The sequence below is a fragment of the Prionailurus viverrinus genome, chromosome B4 (genome assembly GCF_022837055.1).
Source record: "Prionailurus viverrinus isolate Anna chromosome B4, UM_Priviv_1.0, whole genome shotgun sequence".
Classification (NCBI taxonomy): Eukaryota; Metazoa; Chordata; class Mammalia; order Carnivora; family Felidae; genus Prionailurus; species Prionailurus viverrinus.
This window is the reverse complement of record NC_062567.1, coordinates 86,917,508-86,939,651: the sequence shown is the minus strand read 5'-3', so window position 1 is coordinate 86,939,651 and position 22,144 is coordinate 86,917,508. Positions and strand designations below refer to the sequence as shown.

General features: G+C 39.7%; 2 protein-coding genes across 3 annotated transcripts in view; both read right to left on the bottom strand.

Annotated features, from left to right (window-relative positions):
* Nucleotides 1-3,225, bottom strand: part of TBK1 (TANK binding kinase 1) — a 51,989-nt gene extending 48,764 nt beyond the window's left edge. The window contains exons 1-2 of one of the 2 annotated variants that reach the window (XM_047865194.1): nucleotides 2,842-3,225; nucleotides 296-413 (exon numbers count right to left, since the gene is read on the bottom strand). In XM_047865194.1, the coding sequence (XP_047721150.1) occupies nucleotides 296-382 (87 nt within the window). In that variant the 5' untranslated portion in view covers nucleotides 383-413; nucleotides 2,842-3,225. The remainder of the gene's footprint in view (nucleotides 1-295; nucleotides 414-2,841) is intronic. The other variant, XM_047865195.1, reaches the window with a different exon arrangement.
* Nucleotides 3,226-6,005: 2,780 nt separating this feature from the next.
* The window catches only part of XPOT (exportin for tRNA), a 38,192-nt gene continuing 22,053 nt past the window's right edge, over nucleotides 6,006-22,144 (bottom strand). Inside the window, exons 13-25 of the mRNA XM_047865193.1 lie at nucleotides 21,915-22,059; nucleotides 21,645-21,764; nucleotides 21,189-21,283; nucleotides 20,354-20,423; nucleotides 17,654-17,892; nucleotides 15,914-16,199; nucleotides 14,830-15,019; nucleotides 13,906-14,022; nucleotides 13,618-13,733; nucleotides 12,892-12,939; nucleotides 12,301-12,372; nucleotides 9,188-9,244; nucleotides 6,006-6,615 (exon numbers count right to left, since the gene is read on the bottom strand). Of these exons, the coding sequence (XP_047721149.1) occupies nucleotides 6,589-6,615; nucleotides 9,188-9,244; nucleotides 12,301-12,372; nucleotides 12,892-12,939; nucleotides 13,618-13,733; nucleotides 13,906-14,022; nucleotides 14,830-15,019; nucleotides 15,914-16,199; nucleotides 17,654-17,892; nucleotides 20,354-20,423; nucleotides 21,189-21,283; nucleotides 21,645-21,764; nucleotides 21,915-22,059 (1,582 nt within the window). The 3' untranslated portion in view covers nucleotides 6,006-6,588. The remainder of the gene's footprint in view (nucleotides 6,616-9,187; nucleotides 9,245-12,300; nucleotides 12,373-12,891; nucleotides 12,940-13,617; nucleotides 13,734-13,905; nucleotides 14,023-14,829; nucleotides 15,020-15,913; nucleotides 16,200-17,653; nucleotides 17,893-20,353; nucleotides 20,424-21,188; nucleotides 21,284-21,644; nucleotides 21,765-21,914; nucleotides 22,060-22,144) is intronic.

Here is a 22,144-nt window from a genome sequence, read left to right as displayed (position 1 = left end):
TGTTAGGGAGATCACTCACTAACACCGGAGGCCTAGCTTGGGAAAAGAATCAGAAGGTAGAACGTGAATCTTCCTAGTCTCTTTATTTTCCCCACTCTCAACACATAACCTCTGCCACCACTGGGCAGACATCACTGACTCTGACACAAGCTATACTTGAAATAACCACACGGACAGGTACTCTCTTTAGACAGTATGACCAAAAACATCAAGTCTCACATCTTAGTACAAGAGTGCTTCTCAGAAGAGTACATACACAGTGCTAAAAAGTCTTCATGGTTTTCTTTGAACCAACCTTATGCCTTCCACGAAAGACATTTGCAGTAGCTCCTTGGCCTAAAATATCAGACAAAAGCCACAGATGATTAGAGGTGCTCTGCATCTCGGCTTGGTCAGGAGATCTTCTTATTAAACTAAGAGAAAAAAAAAAATTGTATGTTTGTTTTAAGGGAATAATACATTTGAGGAACAAATGTTAGATCCGTTTAGTCTCAAGTAAGATCACCCCTTAGTTATTGCTAACTTGAAGTGCACAGTCTAATGTAACAATCTAAGTTTCCAACAACATTAAAGGCTAAAATGCTGGGTGGGCTCTGAAAAAAACATTAACTGATGACATATATTCACTTTAATTCATTTATCACAGGGCTACAGAAACATCTATTTCCCTTCTAATTTTACCTCTGTCAGAGTGATACTGGCCACTTCTCTCCTTCAAATGTTTTGAAAGATTGATCCATGATGAATTATAAAGTGTTTTAAAATAAAGCAACAATGTACAATATAACAGACAGTAAAAGAATTACTTTGTTTCCTTAAGGGCACCGTTACACAATGAAAACAACTGTTGCCATGGCATAACATTTCCATAGCTTAAAATTTCATCTGCATAGCACCTGACAATCATAATGGAAAGGTGCAAGGTTTTTTACACCTGAAAAGTTACTAACTCTCCTGAAATTAATTTAAGGATAGTTTCTCCAATCTCCAAGTATAAAAAGACACATACTAAGTGTATACTACCAAGTCTTAAAAAATGAGCAAGTGGAAGCTATCTATGCATGCAAGTGCAGGCTATTATATATTAAGTAAAATCTCTGTACCTTCTGCTTAATTTTGCCATAAACCTAAAACTGCTCTAAAAAGTTGACTTAAGAAAAAAGCATCACCCCTAGCCTTGTCCTTTAATACTGGAAAGCTATATAACTATAAGGATATTAAAATATTTGAGCTCCCCATTGGAATAAAAATCAGGTATGCTAAGTAGCATAAACCCTAGTCTCACCATGCCACCTTAAATGTGCTGTAATATCAGATCAAAAGGGATCTTAATACCCCTCTGAACTCCATTAGAATTCGGTGATGAACTAATGACTGCCAATATTCCAAGAAAGATTAGGAACGTAAAGAATGGCCAATTTTCAACAATCTTTGATATACTAAGATATATAATTTTACCACCCATCTAATTTAGATAAGGAATGTTATATACAGCACTTCATTGCAAATAAGCAATAAAAATAAGATTCGTTTTTTACCAGTAAGGGATACACCTTTGTCAGCTGAGGTAATAACAATAAACTCCTCAACTATCTTTTCAATATTTACAAATACTTGTCAATAATGAAAACCCTTCCCTAATTGCTGTAACTGTGCTGAGATAACTGTAAGGAAAACAGTGTCGTTAGGTACCTATATGTACCTAGTGAATAAATATAAACACATTGATCAGCTCAGATATCTGCTTCTCTACATGAAGATAGCAGACTAGCTTCACAATCATCAGGGGGAAATGAGTTTGGTGACTACTTTCCAATAAACCCACAATAACAGCATGCTAAAACATGACTCAGCACATCCACAAGGTGTATGCTTTAAAAATCTTGATACACTACAGGCAAGCACTCAACAAGTATGTTACTAGTGACTCTGCCTTAAGCCTACTTCCTTACACCGTCCAAAAACGAAAGTTATTATTCGTCCATAGATGAGAACAGGTTTGGTGACAGGCATGCGGACAAAGTTCAAGGATTTTCAAACTCAACCACTATGTTAAATAATTCAGCGTTCTAGAGTGGGAAAAAAAAAACAAAAACAAAAAACCAACAACACTCGGTTTTTGGTTACGTACTGGACAGTTAACGGGTAGACCTTGTTTTGAGGCCACCTACTGAAAAACACCTGGGAAACGGACTGGAAAACAACCCCGTAAGGCATTTCCCAAAGGGAATGTTTGGGAATTTACATTATAGGTGTCTATATTAATAAACGTCTGCTTCCAGCTTCCGGTTAGTCAATCCCCGCCGTCATCATCACTAAAACCCAAACGAAACGTCTCTTTTGAATCATCTGAAAAATCAATCCATTCAAACAGTGACGATCGTGTCAACGCTCATAAAGAGGGGTAGAAGCGGTCCAGCTCCCAGGAAAAGAGGAATCCGTCTCTGCAGCGCGGCCAGGGCCCAGACCCGGTAACGGGCACGGCCTCTTTCTTCCTGCCCAACGTCGCTATACGCTGACCCGGGAGGGCCCCGGTCAGAGGGCCGGCCAGGGGGCGAGGAGTAGAGATGGAAGGGACCGGGCCCGCGCGACCATTCCACCGGCTTTCGGACGCCCCAGACACCCGGGGCGGGGGGGGGGGGGGGGCGTCCACCCAGTCGAGGTCCGGGGAGGGCTCGGCCTCGGGTCGTGCAGGGCTTGTCGGGTCGCCCGCCCCGCCCCCGCTCTGACTCAGCATCCCCGCTGCCCACAGGGGGCGGAAGCGCTCGGCGCGAGCCCGTGCCCACCTCGCTGCCCGTGCCCCGCGCGGCTCGGGCCCTCCGCCCGCGCCGCCCCACTTACCGCGCCCGGTCTCCGTCGCGCCACCGCCAGCGGGCTCCCGCGGCCTCCTTGCGCCTCGGGACACTTCCGGCTTCGCGAGCCCTGGCCGCGGGCCACGTGACCGACGGCCGGCGCGCGCCGGTGCGCGTGCGCACGCCCGCAGGACCGGCCCCGGCCTCGGCAGCCTGACGCTGGTGCTGTGCTGTGTGTGTGGTGCGGCGGCTGGCTTCCCGAGCCTTTCTAGCGAGGGGTGGGGAGGCCGGTGGCTGTCTGGAGCCCGAGCCGGTCCACACCCTCTGCCTGTCCCCCCTTGCGCTCCGGGTGAAGCCGGGGGTGGGGGGGGTGGGGGCCTGCGCAGTGAGCAGTTTCAGATTCCCACAACTGCAAATCCCGCCCAGTTCTCGAGAGCCAACGGCAGAGTGCGGCGTGCGGTGGTAGTAGGGAGGACAAACAGCGAACTCCTGATCGCAAACACTCAAAGAGTCACAGGTGTGCAGACTGCTGGACACGAGAGAGGCTGTCACTGGGGAATCTCATCGTCTGGAGGGATCGATCGGGAGCCGCTTTAAAGACCGTAGGCCGCCGTGGAGCCCCGTGATCGCCTCAGAATAATCCGGACGTAATTCTTAGTGTAAATGAGCTCACTTCTTATATATTTGGCGTTGTGGGGTGAGGGAGTCCGCAATGTCTTCATTCTCTCTTTAAGCGGTATTTTGGAAAATGGCGATATATTTTGGAAATTGGCAGTATTGGAGAACTCGGTTAAAATCGGGTCCTGAATATTCGTGCCTCCAAGATCTGAAGCAGCTGTTCCCTAAAGAGTGATCCCCTCTGCCAGCTGACTGCATCGCAGCCTTTCTCAACTGATGGAGAGGCCACAGAGACTCCTGATGATCCAGGGCTGAACTTCTGAGAGAGGGGAAGAAAAAGGATTCTTCCCGGATGAGAACTACGGCAACCGGGAATGAAATAGGAAACCAAGGCAGAGTGGTTAAGAGCAGGGTCTTTTGAATGGAACAGATCTGGGGTCGCAGTCTCAACGCTCCCCACCAAATGCTGACTCTAAGCATGTTCTTCCAAGTCAGTTGTGTCCTTTGCACAATGGAGATAACAAAAGCCCACAGTAATGCGTTATTACAAAGGAAATCACTTTATTAGACTTTTAAACAATGCTTAAGTCATGGAACCATTCCAACAAATGTTTACTGCTTACAATTGCAACCAATTTCAGTTCTCTTGTATCTAATGACAAGAAGGGGACCTGTTCAGGTTCCTTACAACAGTAAAACCCACAGCTCAAAAGTTTTATGGGAGAAAATGTGATTAGCTGAGCCAAAGGCCTTGATTCACATATTTACCACATAAGTGATACATATTGATATACAATAGTATTAAGTGAGCCAGCTTATGGTTAACTAAATTTAAGACTTTAAATAAACTGTTACGCACAGAACTAGACCAGGTGTCTTAAAATCCTTGTGGTTCTGTAGTCAAGTCACACAAATCTGTCTTTTGGCTCAATGACCCCATCTGTTAAGAGGTGAGATTCACTCTTGTGACAATTATTTGGGTGCTTGTTTTTGGAAACTACAAATAAGGTAATTTGTGATGAAGCAGAGGTGCCTAATTGCTATGGTACTCCCTACATAAAGTGCTCTGGATAACTTCAGGGAAAAAAGTGGGAATTATTATACATGATTATAGAACATGAAGTTTAACTTCTGTTGCAGACTCTTAATTTCCATGTCTTGATTTTGCTTGGCTCTGAACACACGTGAATCTTTTGAAGGGCTTTAAAGACACAGGGGAAAAAGAGGTGTCACCTTCACATATACGGAACTAAGAGTACAGTGGCCATAGCTAGCATGAAGCCTTCATGAGCAGGTACCATAAGCTCATTTCACACTTTCACAGATGCAAAAACTGGGGTAGGGAGAAATTTAACTTGCTTAAACTTCTAAAAACCAGTGACTGGCAGAACTGTCACCTGAACCTACTTACTCTGGATCTGGAACCTGTCTTAACTCTTAACCACTACACTGTGACTTGTTAGTACTTTGAAAAATTAGTGCTCTGATAACAGATGCCAATGGTCTTTCCCACCGTATAGGAAAACTTGTCAATGAAACACTCAAGCTTTCACTTTTTAACTTTTATGTATTTTTTTTTTTTTTAAGTAATCTCTATGCCCAACATGGGGTTTGAACTCATGACCATGAGATCAAGAGTCATATGCTCTATATGACTGAGCCAGCCAGGTGCCCCTCACTTATCTACTTTTGAAGGTATTTTTATTGAAATATACATTTCACTGATCTATTCTGACAACTGTTAATTTACTTTAGTACCTTCGTCCTATGATGAAGGAAAATGTTTAAAATCACTTATGGAATTAACCCTAGAAAAAGATTTACGTATATCATTCAGAATAGTTTAAGGGAGTTTATAGACCACACTGAAGCCCATCGTGAAACCCATAGGGGAACCACATGGGCCAAAGTTTGAAAAGAAAAACCAAACCAACAATCCCCTAAAATCTTCCTTAGGCTTTTAGAATTTAAACTTATATGACTGCAGCAATTTAATTCTCCTGTTCAGTTTGTCCCTCCTTTCTTAGTTTTCCAATACTACTTACTACTGATACTTTTCCTCTTGCTTTCTTGCATAGCCATGAATAAAAACAGCGGTAAGTACTTTTAGTAACTAAATGGGCAGCTACTCGTAAGCCTCATTGACACATAGGTATAGTGTCCTAAGTAAATCCAATAAAGGAGGGGGAAATTGGATTTTAAATTCTATCGACAGATTGAAACATGCTTTTTCTAGCATCTTAAAAAAAAGTCTAACAGAGGCACCTGGGTGGCTCCGTCGGTTAAGTAACCAACTCTTGATTTCAGCTCAGGGTTTGTGAGTTCAAGCCCCACAATGGACTCCCATGTTGACCATGAAGGGCCTGCTTGGGATTCTCTCTCTCCTTCTCTCTCTGCCCCTCCTAAACTCGTTTTCCCTCTCTCAAAATAAGGAATATAAAAACAAACAAAAAGAGTCCAACAGAACTATGTTGCATATAACGTTTTGAGAGCATAAATAAATCATCCATAAGCCTAAATGTGCAATCTTTAAATGGGAAATCAGGGAGAGATAAGAAAATAAGACTATTTATAATAATTCCAAAAAAGACATGGTAGATTTCACTACGTAAAATTTATTTTTTTTTATAAAAAGTGTGTAACACTGACACCTACTCTTAAATCAGTTAATTTATGAAACCATTCTCTTTTGTAGAACACACATTGGCATCGAAACAGTTTAAAGAAATGTAATGGCTATCTACAGAAAATTAGTTTTGATTTGTTGTATTCTCCCCATATTTGGGAGTCTGCACACATAAAAGGAAATTAACATGTTCAAACATATTTAGCAATTGAAAAAAAGCACACTGTTTTCCTGCTATGTGGTCTTTATAAAGGATTTAACATTTCCAGTAAAAAAAAAAAGGGGGGGGTACTAAGATAACCGTGCTGTATCTTTTAACAGCATTTTTGTATAGAACAATTTGAACTGGCATGCAAGCAACTTCTCTTGTTGTCACATACCTGTATTCAGAGAAAATTACACCCATTTTACAGGAAAAGTTCCAATACATATACTGCAATAAGCTTAAAGCAATGTTAAAAAGACCAGTGTGAATGGCACACAAAAACTGCTTCTTTATAAATTATTAACTGGAATTCTTGATCATAAAGTAGGCACAGGGAGATCCAGTCCTTAGGGCTTTGCTCTCTGGAAGAATACCTGGAAATAAAATATCAGTACAATTAGCACTGGTGTCAGAAGGTATCACGTGAAGAATGGCTCCAAGTCAGTAAGGCTAGTCACTCTTTTACGAAATACAGTCAATACTCAGAACATTTTACATGCTTCATAAATCCACACATGGTACAAGAACTTTTTTTCTGGACAATTTGACCAAATCTAGTGGTAACTTATGTTGATGTTGGCCGGGAAATTAGTGAAACTATGGTATGAACTCTAAGGCTAGGAGAATCAAGTGTGCAGAAGAAAACATGCTCAGACACCGTTTGCTGACTGGCACACTGTCAAAGGCAACGCTGGGAAATTAAATTCTTAGGAAGAAATAAACACATCAGAGCTAAAGATAACAGCTGTTATCCCTTAAGGAATTTATTATTCACTGGATTATAAAACAATACTTGCAATTCACCATTGGAGACAATGAATGAATAGGCTAGAGGCTGCTTTGGGGACCGGCCCAATAGTACATACTACCTTCCATATTCCACAGTCAGGTACATGCTAAGTGAGCACTAGACAGACTAAATAGGCAGCAAACTCACTAAGGATAAGGACTGTAGTCATCACTGCATCCTTAGCACCTACCAGATTGGGCATTCATTGAACAAATCTATTGACTAAGTGAAGAGAAGGATTGGCATATGAGCAAAACAGAGCCTTACAAAGAGGCCATGCTTGAGGTAAGCCTAAAAAAATGGGTAGAATTCATAAATGAGGAGGGTTGCTAATAAGGCAGAACTGTTGAAGAACAGCAAAGACCACTCCTGCAAGAGAAACTAGAAAGACAGTCTGAGGTCAGAATATAAGAAAACAAAATAAAAAAACAAAAGGCCTGAATGTCAAACTAAGAAACACGAACGTGTTTTGTAGACAACTATATGGTTTATGAAGAATGAGGGGAATGGATTTCAGAGGACTATTCAGTGTTTCTTTTTTTTTTTTTCAACGTTTATTTATTTTTGGGACAGAGAGAGACAGAGCATGAACGGGGGAGGGGCAGAGAGAGAGGGAGACACAGAATCGGAAACAGGCTCCAGGCTCCGAGCCATCAGCCCAGAGCCCGACGTGGGGCTCGAACTCATGGACCGTGAGATCGTGACCTGGCTGAAGTCGGACGCTTAACCGACCAAGCCACCCAGGCGCCCCTATTCAGTGTTTCAAATAGGCTTGGCTACAAGGGAAGGGAGATCAGTGTGAGGTAACAAACACATACTGGAGTAGCAGCAGGGGAGACAAAGTGAGAGTGAGGAAGAGAGAATCTATAAGATATAAGGATCAATCACACCTAAAGAGAGTAGGCACACAAGAAGGAATCCACTTTTCCCAACAAGGATAGTGCTCTCCCAGAGATAATGCTAGCACTGAAGAGATGTTGGGCTTGGGAGCAGACTTTGTATAAATGCTGCATGAATTAGTATTTTTGGAGCACAAGCCTGCCACACTGTACCTGCATCTGCTTACGGATACCTTTAATAGCCAGTTACAATTTGTTTTAGTCCTAAGTCACTTGCTACTAACATATTTAGCATGTTCTGCCCTCCAATTTTCTGAATGAAGGTAATAAAAATAAAGAACACGTCTTCATCCTGTCACACTGGAATTTTATTTCCAGAGCACAAGCTCTTTATAGGCAAGAGAAGTCACTCGTACAGATATCTGCAGCAGTTAGCACAGTACCTGTTACGTGAAAAGTCATGATGCAGTACTGAATGACTACCTGGGTGACAGCAAGACAGTTCTGCCTTACAAATTTAAATTGTCAATATGAATGCCAAATAAGCATTTGGTACTTCTTGCCAACTTGGCGCGTTTTTTAAAAAATTCACTCATTTTATGAATGTAAAAAGAGCCTTGACTGCCAAATCAGAGAGTTTGTTCTGTTTGTTCTACAACTCAGAAGTTTCAAAATAAGATACACCAAGTAATTCTTACTTCTGTTTTTATATTTTTAGTTCCTTTCTTTCATTTCAATAGGGTCACACGTTCTTTTTTTTTTTTATAATATATTTATTTTGAGAGAGAGAGAGAGAACGAGAGAACGAGAGAGAGAGAGACAGAGCGTGCGCATCCCAAGCAGGCTCCATGCTATCAGCACAGAGCCCAATGCTGGATTCGAACTCATGAAATGTGAGATCATGACCTGAACTGAAGTCAGGAGTTGGACACTAACCAACTGGGCCACCCAGGCACCCTGGGGGCACATGTTCTTAAACATGACTTGTTCCAATCCTGTAGCTCCTATCTAATTACATCACACACTATAAAAGGAAACTGGCATTTTCATAGTGCGTTCAAGCATATACACAGTGTGCTTACCTCACTTTTTATGATCTTTTCTAAGAGCTTAGTTGAAAGGGACTTTATAGAAAACTCTGATGTATTAACATCCAAAACCGCAAATTCTTGGAAGTCGGTTTCAGAACAAAGAAATCCCCAAACAAGTAATAACTGGTAAGACTACGGTATGACACAGTATCCTGTAATATATATTCTCTCAGCTCTAAAATATTACCTTATGATATGAATATGTGTAAGTTTTCCAAATACCTACCTTTAAGTAATTTTTAAAAACTTTAGCATCAGGCTGCTGAAGCGCTTGACAAAACTCCTGGGGGGCCCAGATGGGAGGGGAGAGAGACAGAGAATGAATGTAGTTGTATTAAATTCACTGTAAATCAAATCCACAGTTTTCTTTTTTAAACTGTGATTAAAAAAATCCATATAACTGAGCATCTTAACCACCATAATGCTATACATTAGCATTAACCCTCTGCACACTGTTGTGCAGCAGATCTCTGGAACTTTTCATCTTGCAGAATTGAAATTCTATACTCACTGGACATCAACTCCCCCTTTCTTTCCCTACCAAGCCCCTGGCCACCACCATTCTACTTTCTGTTTCTGGGAGTTGGACTACTTTAGGTACTTCATGTAAGTGAAATTGTGCAGTATTTATCTTTTTGTGACTGGCTTATTTCGTTTAGCAGAATGTTCTCAAGGCTCCCTCAAGATTGTAGCATGTGACAGGATTTCCTTCCTTTACGACTGAATAGTATTCAATTGTATGTAAATGCCACATTTTACTCATCTAGTCATCTGTCATAAGGTGCTTCAAATCTACAGTAGTCGGATAACTCAACAGGTCCTCAGCAAAAAAGGTTCTATGGCGTTTCAAATGTGATACTTTTCAGAGACTGCTTTCACTTTTGAGAACATGGTTCTCCCACAAGATTGACTCACGCCTGAGAAGGGAGAGTGGGACAAAAACTGCATTGCTGGGTCTGTTCTCACCCAGTAAGAGCAGTAACTGAGCAGAGCTAGACCAAAAGAAAAAGAGTTAAGGCGCTCTAACAGAATTCTGAAAAAGTGTTGTCATGAGACATATGAAAAAAAAGGAAAACTGGGGAGGTTTATCTTCTATGATCAAATTATTAGACAGAAATATAGTTTTCCTTTACTTAACCTGGTATATTTCTATTTTTGATGTGCAAGGTCACTGCTTTCATTAAAACATTACCTTATACTTATATAACAAGTTATAGCTAAGAAAATTCATTAATACCTCTAAAGTTAAAGATAGCATGTTATGAAATGAGACCATAAATTCATTAATGATTACTCTTATGTGAGATCTATCCTATTTTTCATTCAATTTTTTCAATGCCTTTCATAAAATAGCATGATAAAAACTTAAAAAAAAACTTTTTTTAAACGTTTATTTATTTTTGAGACAGAGAGAGACAGATAATGAATGGGGGAGGGTCAGAGAGAGAGGGAGACACAGATTCCGAAGCAGGCTCCAGGCTCTGAGCTGTCTGCACAGAGCCCGATGCGGGGCTCGAACTCACGGACCTCGAGATCGGACCTGAGCCGAAGTCGGACACTCAACCAACTGAGCCACCCAAGCGCCCCTAAAACTTTTAAAAAACACTGTTGCTGAAGGAACAATTCTTAGAATCCCTTCAAGAGAGTCTAACTCTAGTTGTAATCAAAACTCTGATACCTCAATTAGATCTATGTGCTACTAGGTAAGTTGGGGTAACTACATGCCAAGAAAATAACTGAATACCATTATAAAAATTACTTTGTAATATATAAAAATGTAAGACTGCATTCCAGATGCTTACTTCAAAATACAGTTTCAGATTTTAAAAATTAAGCATTGATAAGCTTGGCACATGTAAAATGAACCACCCAGCACAAATCTTCAGAACAGGTTTGTGTGCTAGGGTGCCCTTTGGCAGTCTGGGGAGCCCACTGGACTTTTAGTTTTTTTTTCTTTTTTTTTTTTTAAAAATTTTTTTTTTCAACGTTTATTTATTTTTGGGACAGAGAGAGACAGAGCATGAACAGGGGAGGGGCAGAGAGAGAGGGAGACACAGAATCGGAAACAGGCTCCAGGCTCTGAGCCATCAGCCCAGAGCCCGACGCGGGGCTCGAACTCACGGACTGCGAGATCGTGACCTGGCTGAAGTTGGACGCTTAACCGACTGCGCCACCCAGGCGCCCCAGTTTTTTTTTCTTTTTTAAAGCATTGTGTTTTTGTTTTTAATTCATTTTGAGCGGGGGTGAGGGGCAGAGAGAGAGAATCTCAAGCAGGCTCCACAGTCAGCATGGAGCCCGATGTGGGGCTCGAACCCAGGAACCAGGAGATCATGACCTGGGTTAAAATCAAGAGTCGGACACTTAGCCGACTGAGCCATCCAGGCACCCCTAGAATGTTTTTTTAAAATACTGGGTGTCTCAGTTGGTTAAGCGTCTGACTTCAGCTCAGGTCATGATCTCACGGTCTGTGAGTTCAAACTCCGCATCGGGCTCTGTGCTGACAGCTCAGAGCCTGCAGTCTGCTTCAGATTCTGTGTCTCCCTCTCTCTGCCCCTCCACTGCTCACGTTCTGCCTCTCTTTCCCTCTCTCAAAAATAAATAAACATTAAAAAAATTTTAAAAATATATACATTTATAACACATGGGATTAGAAAGGAAACTAATTATAATGACTTTTGGTTATCAAAAATATTTTTTTTTCAACGTTTTTTATTTATTTTTGGGACAGAGAGAGACAGAGCATGAACGGGGAGGGGCAGAGAGAGAGGGAGACACAGAATCGGAAACAGGCTCCAGGCTCTGAGCCATCAGCCCAGAGCCCGACGCGGGGCTCGAACTCCCGGACCGCGAGATCGTGACCTGGCTGAAGTCGGACGCTTAACCGACTGCGCCACCCAGGCGCCCCTCAAAAATATTTTTGATATGTGGTGGAACAGTAAGAGATGCTGACTGAGACAACAAGGTCTAGGAGTGTTAACTTAAAATTTCAAAATCTTGGAGCGTACACAGTATTTTGAGATTCCTGGAACAACTAATGTGAAACGAAAACATCTGTGATTTCTACCAGGGACAAAGTCACAGGCAATGGGAATGGTATTATGATTTGTCACCTACACCATGGTAGGAAATTAAATTTCTGGTTAAAGTTTAGTGAAAATAAAAATACAATTTTTTCCCATTCAGTTTCACATACCCCCGAAGTTTCAACTCTTACTATCCTGTATACAGTAAAACATCAAGTTGAATGCAGCTTGACTTTCTTGAATCCAAATATAAATTGAACTACACAGTCATATTTCTTTAATTAAATTAAAAGGAATCTGCTGGGACAACTCTTACCTGAATTATCTCTGGAGCTACTTGCAAGGAAGGCAGGTATTCTTGTTGAAGATACTGAACACATTCTGGGCCCTAAAAATTAAGATAATTAGAACTCAATTATTTTCTTCCTTGATATTAAAATAATGCATAAAAATGAATTAGAACAACACATGTATACTTCAAACACAATATGGCATTGTGATTAAGAACAGAGAGTCTGGAGTCAGACTGCTTTGGTTTGAAGTCCGACTCTGGCAAATTTCTAGTAACTTGAGGTTACTTAACCTCTCTGAGCCTCAGTTTTCCCATATGAAAAATGGAAGTTATTGTGAAGACTGGATGAGTTAAGAAATATAAAGCTTTTGAATAGTGCTTGGCAGAGTGCCTGGGGGGCTCGTGTCCAACTCTTGATTTAGGCTCAGGTCATGATGCCAGCGTTGTGTAATCAAGTCCTATGTTGGGCTCAGCACTAAGCGTGGGGCCTGCTTGAGATTCTCTCTCTCTCCCCTGCCCCTCTCCCGCTTGTGCTTTTCTAAAAAAAAAAAAACCAAAATGTTAACAAATCTATGTGTAAGATTAAAACGAAGGGGCGTGGAGTACAAAGCTTACCCGTTTGAGATGAATTGTTTTCAATGTCACCGCACATTCAGACAAAGCCTATGAACAACAAGGTTGAGAATTTTAATACAGTCAATTTTTGGTTAGTGATCCCACTTGTCTTTTTATTTCCCTGGCCACTGCTCATTAACAATTACTTCCGAACAAGAGACAGAGGAAGGAAAGTGACCAGCATGTGGAGTAAGTGGGTTGGAAAGAAAAAGGGGAAAAATACAAAAATGCTGTCTTAATGCAGTAAATCAAATGACAAAAACTAGCTTTTACTAGGTTTTGGGGAAATGGTTAAAGGGCACTGCTTGAAATTAAGTATTTTGAAAGTAAGAGCTAGAGAAACTATTACTTGAGCAACAGAAAGTTACTTTTAATGGTTAGGAAAATACCATTAAGAGCAAGGTTTAGAATGAAAGCAGTGGAAAAGTATAACTTAACCAAGCTTTAAAGAATGTTTATATAATGTATCCTTTCACAGTCCTTGAGAAAGGACTGTTAAAGTTGAAGGAGCTGGATTTTATATTCTAAACTTCAGTATCAGGATTCAGTAAGAACCCACAAAAGATCCAGAAGAGATCAACCTTTTAAAAGTGAATCCTAATTTGAAATTTAAAAAAAGGTGGGGGTGGGCCAATGAGACTAATATAGTCAATCTGGCATTAAGTAAACTGTGAATTAGAATACATGAGATGTACACAAGGTGAACAAAGATTCCGAGGTGCTTACCAATACTGTTTGTGCATCTGCCAGGTCAAAGGTCTGTTTTAAAGGTGCTAGGAAACATGCAGGGACAATGTGCTTATAAACAAAATCAGCAAATCCCACTGGTCCATCTTTACCTCCTGTCGAGAAAAGTCAAATGTTCATCTTGCATAAAAAGAAAGTCAACTATCATGAGGGGAAAATCAACTCCCAGCTCTCGTCCATGTTATAGCTGGGGTTCCACTTCATCTCTAAGAGTCTTAGGAAACAAGCTGTGGAATGAAGTGTTTTGTTTTGCTTTAATCATCTTACCCCAGAGTTCTACCAACTTGGAGAGGATGATAAAACACGTTTTCTGGGCAATTGGATCCGGATATTCGACTGCTCCTTGGATAACAGTAACCAGAACTCGTTCTACATTTTCTGCACCTGAAGCAAAATAAAAACTTGAGTTTAAGTTTTAAAAGACCTAGAAAAGCAACCTGAAGCTTTCACTTCATATAGTGTAACAAGACAAAAGCATTTACAGAATTGGTAAGATCCCTCAATTTTTATTAACTTGGCTAAATTTTAAGCATAAAACATTAAAAAGTAATTATTCTCTTGTTATCCTGACCTCTGGATTTCTTACATAGCAAAATTCTCTATGTTGATCCATACAGTCCCATTTATTTTTAATTTCAAGATGGCAAGCTGGCCAGTGAGACTCAATTGTCAGGTCAATGCTGGTAAGGTGCCACCATGCTATTTATACTACTAAAGAACCAATTAAAGAAAACTGCCCTAGGGGGCTCCTGGGTGGCTCAGTCCGTTAAGCATCTGACTCTCGGTTTCAGCTCAGGTCATGATCTCGCTGTTTTGGGGGTTTGAGCCCCGTGTCGGGGTCTGTGCTGACAGCGTGGAGCCTGCTTTGGATTCTCTCTTCCTCCTCTCTCTGCCCTCCCCCGCTCATACTGTCTGTCTCTTTCAAAATAAATAAACTTAAAAAAATAATTGAAACTACAAATATTAAAAAAAAAAAAATACTGCCCTAGGAAAAAGGGAACTGAATACAAATTAATTTTAAGGTCCTCTGCATGAAACAGATTTTCACCTTGATGATAATGAACTGTCAACCCAGGTGCGAACATACAACCACCTTAGAAGTTTGGTGTTCACTTCAATGAGCTCTTACTCCTACAGACGTGCAACTGCAACTGTGACAAGGCCTCAAGCAGACAGTATCGGCACCCCCACCTTGATTTGCTATGACTTCGCTCATTCCGCTGCCTGTGACTGTCTGTAGGAAAGCAAAGTAACTCCTTCGCAACATTTGCTTCTCTAAAGCAGCAGACTGGTCATTTTCTTCTGCTGGTCGGAGCAACACTTCAAAAATTGCATGAAGCAGAGGCATGAACATTTGCTGTAAAAAAGGAGATACCTGTATCTGAAGATAAAAAAAACTGTTACTACTTCAGAAATGAGTAAGATAATTTATATGAAACAGAAAAAACATGTTTTACATAGTCGTTATCCAGAATTTAATGTATTTACATAATTTTGTTAGCAAATACCAATGTCAAAACAAAAATCTACATTGAACATGTGCATTATTGAAATCTTCAAAATTGCTAGCTCATTGCCTACAGCCCAAGATTCAGGTTAAAATAATAGGGACTCAGACGTATTTCACCATCAAGTATCGCCATGGAATATATTCAAATTTAAATTCTCAAGAAACGAATTCTCTTTTGCTAAATTTTTAGCAGAATTTATATGATTGGGCTTTCAAGGCTTTACATGCTTTTTGGCAAACTCCTTAACATCTTTGTCTCAATTTCCTCATATATAAAACACAGTTATCTCTAGGGCTGTTAGGATTGAATGAATGTACAAAAAAAGGCTTAGAACAGATTTTGAACACAGAAAGCACTGTTAGTAAATTTTATTACGTGGCTTATATTTGCCTTAAATCTCCTTGTACAATAAAAGTGACCTTAGTACACTGAATTAATTTCAAACTCCTGCTTGGGTACCCAAGTTACAATCCTTTTCATCTACCCCTAGACCGTTAGTACTCAATGTCATTTTTATTTGCTCTTCTAAAAGAGCAGACTAATAGTTTTCTTTTGCAAAGAGCAGAAAAAATGTTTTTACTAAAACATTTATTAAGGATGTCCTATGTGTCAGGCAGTGTGCTAGACAGGGGTTGACAACAAGACCTATGGTCCATGCCCTCAAGTGACTTATACTTAAAGAAAAAGTAAGCCAAGGGGCAAATGCCAAAATATGTCTAATTTGTAAGTCAGGTGATTCTCTGAGCTCTGAAGGTCTGTGGTACCTTAAACTTGGCTGTAATCTGGTTGATAAGAGGAATGAACTCCTGGAGGTCTTTTGCTTCACAATCTTTGAGCATGTGTTCTGAGGCAGACGGGATGAATGGAAGAACTTCTTCCTCTAGGCAAATAATCATTCGATGAAGGAAAGTCCGAACTCCACTTCTGAGAATATCCTTTTGTAAGGGGCAACTGAGTGCTGGCAAGAATGTCTGTAAACAGTCCAGATAAACTTCGGAACAGCCACATTGTTTCACAGTCTGCTTGTTGCTGAAAGCTTTGCTGGTTCGACTACATAAGCAAAATCAAGCAACTAGTTTTAGCTTTATTCTTTGGAAGTTTTATGGAGTAATTAAAAATAATGCACAATTGGGGCGCCTAGGTGGCTCAGTCAGTTGAGGGTCAACTTCAGCTCAGGGCATGATCTCGCAGTTTGTGGGTTCGAGCCCTGCATCAGGCTCTGTGCTGACAGCTCAGAGCCTGGACCCTGCTTTGGATTCTGTGTCTTCCTCTCTCTCTGCTCCTCCCCCACTCACGCTGTGCTTCTCTCAACAATAAATATTATTTAAAAAAAAAAAACAAAACACAATAAATCACACAACTGACAGAACTAAGAAGCCAATTCTTTTTTTTTTTTTTTTAAGTTTATTCATTTATTTTGAGAGCAAGCGAGCAGGCAAGCAAGCAGGGGAAGGGCAGACAAAGAGGAAGAGAGAGAATCCCAAGTAGGCTCTATGCTGTCAGCACAGAGCCCAATGCGGGCTCGAACTCACAAACCATGAGATCATGACCTGAGCAGAAATCAAGAGCTGGACACTCAACTGACTGAACTGCCCAGGTGCCCTGCCAATTATCTATTTTCTATGTCACAACTGCTTCCATCTTCGGCTAATACAGTTATTTGCATACTATCGCTTCTAGCTACCATTCCAGAATAGGCTCAGGTTAAACGAATGACAGGTCATTAATACAAGCCTTCTAATGAAAATCTACTTAAATGTTTTACTAAAATCCTGATAAAGCAAGCAGAAAAGAGAAAAAAAAAAATACACTTACTATGACTGGGCTATATTAGACAATCTGCAAACTACTGACTTAAATTTAGAAAACAGTCTTTAGAATTCAAGTTATTTATATATCCTAACATTAGCTTTTACACTGAAGTATTCTATAGAGCAATTTCCCATTAGCAACCACTCCAGCTTTCATACGTTATTGTCTGCCAATAAAATATATGGGCAAAGAGGAAAAAAAAGGCAGTTGGGGTGGTCTTCAGGACACAATGCAAGAGCTAGAAAGAAACCTCAAGACTTCATCTTTAAAGAACCAAGACTGATCCAGGGGTGCCTGAGTGGCTCAAGTTGGTTTAAGTACCTAAACTGATCCAAGATGTCTCCACATATCATTAGTATATAAACTCTTCAGTTAATGCCCCTAAATATACAATCAACTTATACCAAAGAAGTCAGATGATCAAGGATTTGGATAGTTATCAAACCAGAAATGCAAAATGTTATGTGACCTAGTCCCTTCTTCAGTTAAATCTTGTAATTTATTGGATATAGAGAAGAAAGGTTTAGATAATTTTCTGGACAATCCAGTTTTCAAAACATGGATATGTGTGCCCAATTATTTTGTGTGTGTGTGCGTGTGCACCCAGTGCTAAAAGATCCAAGTAAATGGTTCTTGATGTGTGTTCTGTGTGTGCATACTCACTTTACAATCTTAACTGCAATCACACTCACCTGGCAAATCCAACGGCATGGTTGAGACAGTCTGCTAGTGATGCCTGCCTTTCTTCATCTTGTGCCAGCATCAACTTTTCTAACAGAATTTTAAACTTCTCCATTAGTGGGGTCAACAGATTTCTCATTAATGCTTGTTTCCGTTCGGCAGGATATTCACTGTTAACAATCAGCACTCCAGCTGTCTCATAAATAAAGAGTTGATCATCGCTGCTCAACAAAGACTGGTAACCATTCTCCTAGAAAGAAATTTAATCCTACTGGTGTTTATCGTTGTTCAGTTCCCCTCATTTAAGTACAATTAGTGTGATAGGGACAGGAGATACAATCTATCACATCAACTCATTATTAAAAAGTAGATCAAGTACTTACCAAAAACAAATTTTCTCCCAGTACCACATAATGGAAAGAGAATGGAATTTGAGGTCAAAAGATCAAAGGTCTAATTCTATCCTTGATAAAATAGTAAACTGTCATATAAATTATTAGTTACCTTCTAACTTGTTCACTTTTGAGAACAATCTTATTTGTAAAACTGTTACGAGGCGAATGAGATGTGTAAAGGTGCTCTGAATGTTAATACAAAGATCACACAGGTAAATATTTTGAGGAGTATTTAAGAATTGAAAAACAATAAAAACCACACAATAAACACACCACACACACACATACACACAGACACCAGTTGTTACTTTAGAATGTATGAAAATAAGACTACATATGGAAGAAATAGTTCTCATTCAAGCACAGGTAAATATCCCATACACTGGTCAATTCTTATTAATGACTTTTATTATTTTTTTACATTACGTTAATGATTTTTATTACTTTTTACTTTGGGAGGGATCAAAAGGAGGGTGAAAATACCAGAGTGCACTCTAGATCCAACACTAAAGCTCCCTGTTAAAAAATCACATGGGGCACCTGGGTGGCTCAGTCGGTTGGTTAAGCATCAGACTGTTGATCTCAGCTCAGGTCTTGATCTCACAGTTTCGTGAGATTGAGCCCCGCATGGGGCTCCACACTGACAGTGCAGGGCCTGCTTGGGATTCTCTGTTTCCCTCTCTTTCTGCCCCTCTCCCTGTCTCTGTCTCTCCCAAAATAAATAAACCTAAGAAAAATCACATAAAAAGTGTGCCCGGGTGACTCAGTTGGTTGAGAGTCCGACTCTTGATTTCGGCTCAGGTCATGATCCCACAGTTTCATGAATCATAGCCCTGTGCTGGGCTCTGCACTGACAGTGCAGACTGCTTGAGAGTCTCCCTCTCTCTCTGCCTCTCCCCTGCTTGCACTCTCTCTCTCTCTCAAAATAAATAAACTTAAAAATATTTACATAAAAATCTAGTTTTAGAACAAATTATGTGATTTTATATAAAAGAGTACCTCATTTATTAAAAGAAGCATGTCCCCATATAGAAGTAGCTAAAGCATTTAAGTACCACTAGGACTAATCACTGCTTTAGGGGTTAAAAACACCAAGATAAAGCAGCTATATGGATATCAGGTCCTGGGGCACCCGGGTGGCTCAGCTGGTTGAGCATCCAACTTCGACTCAGGTCACAACCTCACAGTTGGTGAGTTTGAGCCCTGAATCAGGCTCACTGCTGTTAGTGCACAGCCCACTTCAGGTCTTCGGTCTCCCTTACCCAACCTCCCCCCCTCATGTTCTCTCTCTCAAAAATAAATATTTAAAATAAAAAATAAATGAGTTAATTAACGGTACTTAAAAATGGGTACTCATGACCCTATTAAGCAGACAACATTCAGTAAAAACCTCTAAACAAAGTGTTTTTATATACTAAAAAGGGATTGCAGCTATAGTTTAAGCCCTTGTTTATACAAACAGTATAAAAAATCAAAGATTTCTAATATGTATAAGATGATATTGCTACATAAAACTTTCTGAATGCCTAGGTCTTATAAGGTCACTGTAAAGCTGCCAGGGAAAACTGGCATTAATTAGGTGAAGTTCTTTCATGTATAGGGTTTTGTAATATGCCAAGACAATTTAAGCATATAATTCATTAGTAATCTTTCATTCAGTGAAATTATGTAACCACTGAACCCTAAGTTTTGATATTCAATGAAAAGAACAAAAGTATTATTTTATGTCTAACACTTCTCAAGTGGAAGCTTTAGTAGGAACTTTTATCAAAATGAAAAAAATGGGTCAACGTCAGTGTACAAAAACATGTAGAGGTCAAAATATACTTACAAAGTATCTCAATTTAAATCTTTCTGATGAAATGAATACCAAAATATCAACCAGCATTTAAACATTTTTAGCCAAAGCCTTAAATTACTCAAAAAAAGTCACTCTACTGGTAGCAGTCACTTAGAATGGCTAATATGATCATAAACTAAATAAGAAAAAATTTAGAAATTAAATTTTTCCTTCTCCGTAAGATACTTCCAAGATTTAACAGTGAGAACAGACCATACCTCATTCTGCCAAATTTATCAGTCAACTCCTGATTATTTTCTATCACTATTTTATTAATTCTAGTATGATGTTTACTAATCCCAACAGAATTTTGGTAAACAGAAGTAATTAACCCTTGCACACACCCTCTTCCTCTCTGCCACCCTGACCCTTCATTAAGAAAACTGCCTACAAGGCATTAGCATTAAAGGCTAAAGGCACGTATGGCTTCAATGATATTTGGAGAGAATCTGTAATTTGGAAAGATAGATACTTACAGGTGGAGAAAGCTCTAATAAATCTTGTATCCTATTCAGAATATCCTCAATGAAAGGATTCATTTGTTTACTGAAAAAAGGCAAAAGAAAAAAATCACAATTATGTAAATAGTGCTCAAAACACCAAATCCCCCTTCATAAAGGGCAGAACTAAAAAAAAAAAAAAGTTCCGTTCTACGTTAGTGTAACCATTAAGACTAGCTATGATTTTTTAAAATTACAACCTTATAAGCCTTAGAATGAGTTTTCATACCCCCCCCCCAAAAAAAAACAGATTAGGTTAAAAAATTTATTTCTAAGAATAAGAAATATATTCTTTAGAATTTCAAAGAAGGCATACAGTTATAACACCAATAAAACTGTTGGCTAAATAACTAACTAATGCCATTACATCTGACTTCAGCTCAGGTCATGATCTCACAGCTCATGAGTTTGAGCCCCACATCAGGCTCTGTGCTGACAGCTCAGAGCCTAGAACCTGCTTTGGATTCTGTGTCTCCCTCCGTCTCTCTCCCTCCCTTGCTCATGCTCTCTCTCTCTCTCTCTCTCTCTCTCACACACAAGTGAATAATGAACATTAAAAAAAAAAAAATTAAATAACTAATGCCGTTAATGATGACAGCTGTTCTATATAAAGGTATGCTTTATTTGCAAAGTACCGGGGGCTAATGAATAGTAAATGAAGTCCTAACATTATGATACCAAAAAAGAACATTTCATTAAAAAAAAAAAAGCCTTAGACAAACAAATCTACAATAGGTTTTTAGAAAATAATTTATAGGTCATATTTAATAATCTTAAAAAGGACACATAACAGCTGATATTTCGTACTTACTTTAGAGACTTGACAAATCTGGAAAACAGGTAAGCAGCTCGGCTCCGCACTTTGGCACTAGAATGCCGCAGACCCCTATGATCTAAGAAGGCCATCTAAGGAAACGGAGACACTTTCACTACTTCTGCACTCACTTACGGCTTTTATTGTTATTGTCACAATACATGTTTGTTCCCATCAAATTTTACTTCTTAGCTCCCAGAGGGCAGGAACCTGGTATATTTAACAAATAATTCTTGAGGACACCAATAGGCCCTGGAGGACTTGTTTTAGATGAATGATTAAGCCAGAAACTGTCTATTTTAAAGAAATAGAGGAGGGGTCGGTTTCAGTGTATTCAAGAGTTTCTGAGAGCTTCTGGCTCCAAGAAAATTTATAAAAGTAGACTACTATCTGCTCATTAGCAGAAATACCTGGAAAAAAAACCCAGAAACTGAGGATAAAATATATACTTACTAGGACACATGGAATGTGTTGAGGTTCAACTGTGAAAAACTTTTCATATCTAACAACAGTTTCGAAGAACTCCAATGTCACAGATGTATGCTGATAGGAACTAACTCCTGATGTTACCAACTGGAGCAGAAAAAAGTTAAGACATCTGTCCTTAATTCATTGTAACATCAAAATACCCCAGTATTAACAGATGCTAATTAAGGAACTCCCATTAGCTTGCAGTGAAAACAGAAAATTATGTTCAAAATAAATGATCTGTAGTATACTTACAGTTCGCATCATATCCTGCAAAGCACTAGCTTTTGAAACATCACCTGAGAAGTGAGCACCATGAGATACTGGAAGAGCTTCTGCCAACATATACAGCAGTCTTATTGCTACTTCAACCTCCATAAAACGTGTAGTCTGCCAATTCCTACCAAGAGAGAACATGTACATGACATCTGCATATAAACATTCTATAGAACACCAACAAAAGCCTCTTTAATTAAGAAATCATA